This window comes from Argentina silus (assembly GCF_951799395.1).
Source record: "Argentina silus genome assembly, chromosome: 21".
NCBI classification, from domain to species: domain Eukaryota; kingdom Metazoa; phylum Chordata; class Actinopteri; order Argentiniformes; family Argentinidae; genus Argentina; species Argentina silus.
Window position 1 is genome coordinate 7,663,231 of NC_139675.1, and position 7,500 is coordinate 7,670,730.

At 47.4% G+C, this 7,500-nt stretch overlaps 1 protein-coding gene across 1 annotated transcript in view; it reads right to left on the reverse strand.

Moving 5' to 3' along the window:
• ptprdb (protein tyrosine phosphatase receptor type Db) overlaps positions 1-7,500 on the reverse strand; it is a gene marked incomplete at both ends in the record, with an annotated part of 53,751 nt that overhangs the window by 18,595 nt on the left and 27,656 nt on the right. The window contains 10 exons of the mRNA XM_083693362.1: positions 1-117; positions 338-562; positions 877-970; positions 1,217-1,473; positions 1,745-1,839; positions 2,641-3,222; positions 3,642-3,759; positions 4,014-4,040; positions 4,345-4,538; positions 5,882-6,187. The exon at positions 1-117 is cut by the window's left edge and continues 44 nt beyond it. Coding sequence (XP_083549488.1) covers positions 1-117; positions 338-562; positions 877-970; positions 1,217-1,473; positions 1,745-1,839; positions 2,641-3,222; positions 3,642-3,759; positions 4,014-4,040; positions 4,345-4,538; positions 5,882-6,187 — 2,015 coding nt within the window. The remainder of the gene's footprint in view (positions 118-337; positions 563-876; positions 971-1,216; positions 1,474-1,744; positions 1,840-2,640; positions 3,223-3,641; positions 3,760-4,013; positions 4,041-4,344; positions 4,539-5,881; positions 6,188-7,500) is intronic.

The window sequence follows — 7,500 nt, forward strand, 5'->3', positions numbered from 1 at the left end:
GACGGCCAGTACGGGCCCCACCACCCAAAGAAGCCCCTCCTCCTCGTCGATGATTGGCTGGGGGTCCACGTCCGAAGAGGTCACTGGGTCAGAGTAGGGGCTGGTGGCGTACATGGTCTACAGGGGGGGGGTGGGGGTAGAGGGGTTAGAGGGTGTGTGTGTGTGTGTGTGTGTGTGTGTGCATCTGAGGAGGTCACTGGGTCAGAGTAGGGGCTGGTGGCATACATGGTCTACAGGGGGGGGGGGGGGGGGGGGCTGGGTAGAGGGGTTAGACTCTAACCGTTAGAGGGTGTGTGTGTGTGTGTGTGTGTGTGTGTGTGTGTGTGTCCAAACTCACGTTGTCAGACAGGTCCAGCAGGGCCAGTACGAAGAACACGTACTCCTGTCCGTTCTGAAGTGGGATATTCCGGAACTCTCCGTAATCCTGGCCGTCACCAAGGGTGAACTCCAGAGGGAGGGTCTTGAAGTGGGCAGAGACATAGGCCCTGGGATCTGATTGGCCGGCCTGCCTGCGGACACGGAGGGCTCGGCTAATACTGGTACGGTTGATCTCTTTCAGGAGCTAAAGAAAGAGGGAGGCAGGGAGGGAGGGAGGAAGGGAGGGAGGGAGGGAGAAGGAAATCGATGACGTTGGCTTCTGTCGATCATCATTATCACCGTCATCATCATCATCATCTCCATCCTCTTCTTCCAATAAATAAACATTATCATCTTCATTACCACCATCTTCCTCCATCATCATCATCATCACCACCAACACCACCATTTTCCTCCATCATCATCATCATCACCACCCTCCACCTCCTTCTCCTCTTCTTCCTCCTCCTCCGCCCCTCCTCCTCCTCCCCCCCTCCTCCTCCTCCTCCTCTTCCTCACCTCGTCTAGGTCCATCTGATCAGGGTTGTCTCCAGGCCTCAGGAACTTCCCTCCTCTCTGCTTCTTCAGCGGGACCACCACCACGTAGTAACCCCTGGCAACACACACACAAACACACACACACACACACACACACACACACACACACACACACACACACACACACACACACACACACACACACACACATCAGTGTCTCTGCCTGTCTCTCTCTCTTTGTCTGTCTCTCTATCTGTCTATGTGTCTCTGTCTATCTGTTTGTCTGCCACTCTCTCTGTCTGTCTGTCTGTCTGTCATATCCATCCATCCATCCCTCCCCTCCTCCCCCTCCCCTCCTCACCTGACTTTAGCCGTGGTCTGTACGGGGGGAAGCTGCACGGTGACCATGCCGTCTGCGTTGGTCTTCCCCACCACGGTGGGCTTGGAGCGGAGGACGTCCGGGGCCGTGGTGGCGGTGACCCGGTGCTGGAGACCCCCGGCACTGTTGGCACGGTTGGTCAGGAGGAAGGAGTACTGGGTGTCCGGCTGGAGGCCCGTGATCAGCTTCTGGGTCAGCTTACCGTCCACCTCCACACTCTGGCCTTTACCATAGAGGATCTACAGGGAAGGAGGAGACAGGGTCAGATGCAGACACAGACACACACACACACACACTGGCCTTTACCACAGAGGATCTATGGGAAGGGAGGAGAGGGTTAGGTACACACACACACGTGCGCATACGCCGCAGACACGCACGCATGCGCGCACACACACACTATATAGGATCTAAGAGAGACCACACACACACACACACACACACACACACACACACACACACACACACACACACACACACACACACACACACACTCTCAGTTCCACTCACAGTGAAAGGCTGGGATGGGTTCTTGTCCCGTATCTCCCAGGTCAACAGAACAGAGTTCTTCATGGCAGCTTTCACACGGAAGTTAGTTGCAAACACTGCAGAGAGAAGAGCATAAACACACAGAATATGATTCTACAGTCCATACTATCTCCCTAGAGGGTGAGGTGTGACATCTTACCTGTGTACCAGGGGAGGCTGGTGGAGGTAGAAATCAGAGGACAGGTTCATTGTAATGCATGGGATGGAATGAGGAATGGTATCAAATACTGTGTTATGGTGCAATGCATCTGGCTTGTTGAAATGTCAATATGTCAATGTTATTGCATTGACATACTGCATGTGGAAAAAGTGAAGCGGTCCAAATACTTTTCAAAGACACTGTAAATAAATAAATAAATAAATAAATAAATAAATACCATTCCGATACCATTCCTTCTTATTCTTTTCCACGCAGTACAATGAGCCCGTCCTCCAATTTCTACCTCCACCAGCCTCCTCTGGTGTGTACTAGCCTCTAGTACTACCTGTAGCAGTCTCTAGCTTCATCAATACGACTCAACACTGATCCTGAACTGAAGTGGCTCTCTTACCTTGTCTGAAGAGGGAGACTGAGCACATTAGACTACATGGACAAGAGAAGAACAAAGGACACTTACGACACTACAATTGGTTTGCTGTGTGTGTGTGTGTGTGTGTGTGTGTGTGGTAGCTTAGCTAAGTAAATTGAGCTGGAGGTGAGAAAATGCAAAGCCACACACCATCCAAAGTCAACAGAAAATGGATGGAAAAGGGATGTTTCTGGAGGGCTTTTGTGTGTGTTGGGGGGACGAGGCAGGAGCAGTGTTTGTGTGTGCCTGGTGTGTGTGTGTGTGTGTGTGTGTGTGTGTTTGTCCTACCTTGGTCCAGTGGCTGTGTCCTAAACAGGGCACCGGGGCTGTACGGCCCGGGACCTACAGCTGTGTACGCACACACTCTGACATCATACACCGTATCGGCGTTCAGAGCACCCAGCGTGACGCTTGAGTCCGGCACGGAAATCTCAGACGCATTCCCACGACTGTTGACGTCCTTGTACTGAACGGAATATTTCACGATTTTCCCGTTTTGCTCGTTATAGGGGACAGATTTCCAAGCGAGTTGGATGGAGGAGGCGGATGCGCCTTCGGAAAGGATGTTTTCCGGATATCCGCTCGGAGCGTCTTCCGGAGTGGTCACCTCCTTCACCGCCTCCTCTCCGTATCCCATCTTGTTCCGGGCAGAAAGTCGGAAAACGTATTCGGCCCCCTTGTGGACGTCCGGGGCGGTGTAGCGGTTTTCCTTGGTGGGGAATTCCACCACGGTGGGCGGGAGTACGTCAGAACGCCAGTAGGTAAGGCGGTACCCCAGGAGGGGCGTGGGGGGGTTGGGGGGAGGAAACCACTGCAGAAAGGCAGTGCCAGCGTTGGTGGAGCTCACCATCAGTTTGGGCTTCTCTGGCACTGAGGACAGAAGGATGGGGTGAGGTAAATGTTACTATAAATGTATTATAAATGTTACTATAAATGTTACTATAAATGTACTGTTAACGTACCAGGAATGTAATATAAATGTACCAGAAATGTACCAGAAATTTTGCTATAACTGGAACAGTTTCAATTGTCATAAAGTCATTGATGTTGCATGATCTAATTTGAGATCACTCTATAAAAGTGAAAAATTTATGCAATTAACTATCAGGGTTGGGGTAAATTAAATTTCCATTCAGTCAATTCAGGTAGTAAACAGAAATTCCAATTCCAAATTCTCTCTATGCTTTTCAATGAGGAATGTTTTGAACTGGAATTAGAATTTCAGCTTACTTCCTGAATTGACCGCAATCCTGTATCACATATCTGATATACTATAATGAGTTCCTTACGTGGGAGGGTGGTGCAGACGGTTTGGGCTTTGCTCCGAGCCCCGTCCCCCTTGGCCGTGTACCCTGCCACAGACACAGAGTATGCCGTGTCTGCCCACAGGTCCGACAGTACCACCTCCTACAGAACACACAACATCAGAAAGTGATGTCATCAACATGAGACATTTTTAGACTCTACGTTGTCTTGACAGCTGATCGCAGCCCCACGACATGGAAAGGCAAATCGAGTATGACATCCTGACATTTTCAGTAAAAACAAAACAAAAAACTACTTTTAAGTTTTAATCTTACTAAATCCTACTAAATTAGTCGCAATATGCTTGTTCGGTCACAGTCCATATTTTCTTAATAGCTGATCAAAGGTATACTCACGTATTCAGCCGAATCATCGTACTCCCACTGAACGACAGAATGGAGCAGAGAAGACAGGGAGAGGAAAAAAAAAAAGAGAAAATAATTTAGAATCAAATTAGCAAATGACAGGCCATAACAATGACCCGAAATAGCATCCAATCAAAAACATAAATTAAAGTAATTCATGCCTAATATAAATTAAATTAAAGTAAATTAAATGACAGGCAGTAATCACAACCCTAATTAGCATCCAATCAAATACACCAATGAATGTAAGTCATGTCTATAATTAATTAATTAATATTAACTAAATGAATGCAAATTACAACTCATGGTTATTCATGATTACCTGTGTGTCTTCTATGAGGATGTCCTTAATGAAAAGCTGTCCCGTGGGTTCTCCGTTGTTTACCCTGACGTAATGGACCTGGTACCCCCGTACCTGGCCGTGTTGACGCTCCAACGCCGGCGCCCGCCACGCAACCTTAACGGCCGAGGCGTTCAGCGCCTCTGTCTCCACGCTGCGAGGAGGCCCGCTGGGAACTGGAAATGCATTGTGGGATAGAGGTCAAGAGTGAAGGGTGTTGGGGTCGCACTGAGAGACTGAGAGAATTCTGCTTCCTGGGGGAGGGTTCGTTGTGAGAGGTCATCAGCCAAGTTGTGTAAAAAAAAAACAGGAAGTTGTGTAAAAAAAAAAAAAAAAAAGATTAAGAAAAAAAGAAAAAAGATTGGGGGATAAAAATGTTATTAGAAGATGGCAAGATATATAGATTAAAAAAAAACGATAAAAAAAAAAAACAGAACCCTGTAAAAATGGTCTGTAAATCTGATTTGACATCTAGAAAAAGACAGCAAAAGTGAGTGCTGGATAAAAAAAAACAACAGAGGACAAAATGTACTGGGGGATAAGAGAGAATGGAGAGATAAGAAAAAGATAGATAAAAGACAGTTTAGAAGACAAGGGGTAGTCGAGGAGACGGTGGCAGCCGTGGCAGGAAAAACATCCTCTTGGATTCTGCCATGAAGAAAGACTCAACCTACAGTATTGTATGAGGTTTGTTTAGTCTATACGGTCTGAATAATAGAGATAGGAAACAAGAACAAAACATAAGATGGTTCACCAGGGAAAAATCCACTGAGTAAAATCAGTCAAGTAGGATATATATAGATGCATTACAGGGGAGGCTGGTGGAGGTAGAAATCGGAGGACGGGCTCACTGTAATGCATGGTGCGGAATGAGGAATGGTATCAAAACTCGTGTCCTCCGATTTCTACCTCCACCAGCCTCCCCTGGTACGTTGTCTTTCACCGGAGGTGTTAGACACCATTCCTCATTCCATTCATTACAATGAGTCCATCCTCCGATTTCTACCTCCACTAGCCTCCCCTGATGCAATATAAAAACAGATATAAAAGCCAAGCCAAAGGAGAGTCAGGGTTGAGGAGAAGGCCAGGGGGGGAATAGGGTTTATCACCTCCCTCACAGGGGTAGTATAAGCCAGAGGTTGTTTGGGAAACAGCAGACGGGCGTACCATTGTCCTCAGGGAGGGGTGTTCGGTTCACAGGGGGCATCATTAGTAGGATATACTGAGTCCATGCCCTCCAGCACAGGACAGAAGATGAGAAACAGGTTCCAAGAGGAAAAGAGGGGAAAAAAGGAAGGATTGTAGCAGAAAGAAAGGATGTTTGCAGCAGGGAAAAAAACAGTGCAGAGGGAGAGGCAGGTGTTATCCTTGCAGGAGTAGTTTAATGCAATGTTTCCCAGATTCCATTTCCTGTTTCGCCCGCAGCTAAATGTTGTGTTCCAGAAACATTGAGAGGGATTGTTAGTGGGGCGAACCATCCTATGACAGACATTGGGGGGGGGTGTGTTTTGGGACATACCATCTTCCTCAGTGCGGATGAGCAGCTGTAAACTCTCCGGGCCCTCTCCGGCCTCCGTCTGCGCTCGCACCGTGATCCCGTACTCTGTCCATTTCCCCAGGTCCTCCAGAAGGTAGGGAGAACTTTCCGGAGGGATTCCGTCAACACGCTGGGAAGTTCGGTTCTCCCCCTCTGTGGCTGAGTACTGGATGGAATATCCCGTTATGACGCCGTTCTGGAACTCCGCGGGGGGCGGAGCCCAACTTACCAGGATGCTTGTCGAACTGGGGGAGGAGCAGGAGACCTCTTGGGGAGGGGCCGAGGGCACTGATTGGCGCCGGTTTTGAGGAATTTGGGGAGATTTGGTTTGGAGGAATTTTGAGTAGATGTGTGTTGAGTGGATGGTGTGTTGTGTTGTTTGTTGGTTTGTTGGTTTGTTTATTGGTGTTGTTGGTTGAGAGGTGAAGCGTTTAGTGGACGATGGGGGATGACATTGAACACAGACGAGAGACAGAAAACAAAAAAGAGACAAAAAACATAAAATGAAAACAAAACACTAGGTCCAAAGTTTCTAAGAAAAAAATGACCTGAAGACTAAAAATCAAAGTGATGAAACGAAATGTGCTAAATGGCAACGTCGAACTTTGACTTGTAGAAATGTCGACTCAAAACTAATGACAAAGAGTGATGAGTTGAAAGAAGATGCGACACACAAACACTAACTGTCCTCAACATTGAACATGTAACCTACCTTTTGGGACAGTCACTTACAGTCTCCCTCAACAGCCTGGGTGCTTGTCCCAAGACTCACGCCTGTGCATGTCTGACGACAAACCTTTCACCTTACCTCTGCCACTACCGTACCTTGACTGCAGGGGGGGCTGGTGGAGGTAGAAATCGCAATGAGCACGATTCTAAATCGATTTCTACCCCCACCAGCCTCCCCTGCTTGACTGTATCTCCTATTCTTACAGACCTCAGACGTATTGCCTCAGGCAAATTGGGAAATGTATTGTCACTGTCATTTTTGGAGGCTGGCACCAGCGTTATTATTGCGAGCAAAACAGAGTCAGCGCCGTAGCTAATTAACAGTAAGTAATCAACTTACCTTCCCTGCAAGCGTAATAAACCTTGGGCCAAATCAGAACACCTTTACCGTTCGTTAGCTACCGCTCAGATTTACTTTTGCTAGCAAACATACTGTAACTATGATGCGTGTTTTCAAATATGACGACTGTCTCCAGTTCTGTTTACATTCTGCAGTTTGTGACATAATGACTTTCAAAGTGTATTGTCACTACACAACCTCAACTGAATATGGACATCATTTAAGTTAGAGAAATAGTCAAGAATAGATCATTTGTGGTTGGAGTCTCTCTTCAAGCACTGTGTTGATGTCTTTATCCATGTTTTCATGTATGTCATACTTGACAACTTGATAATAACTTTACAGTTTCAAATACTGCATCCCCATATTTGCACTGTTTCAAGTTCCTGCCCCCCCCCAAGCCTAGGAGGGCACCAGTGGTAGAAAGATGAAATCTGAAATCTGTTTCAATCTAAAATGGCCTCATTTAGACAATGACACGAAACGTGATGCTAGTTAGTTGTCAAACTTCACTAGCCTGGGAAGGTATCAG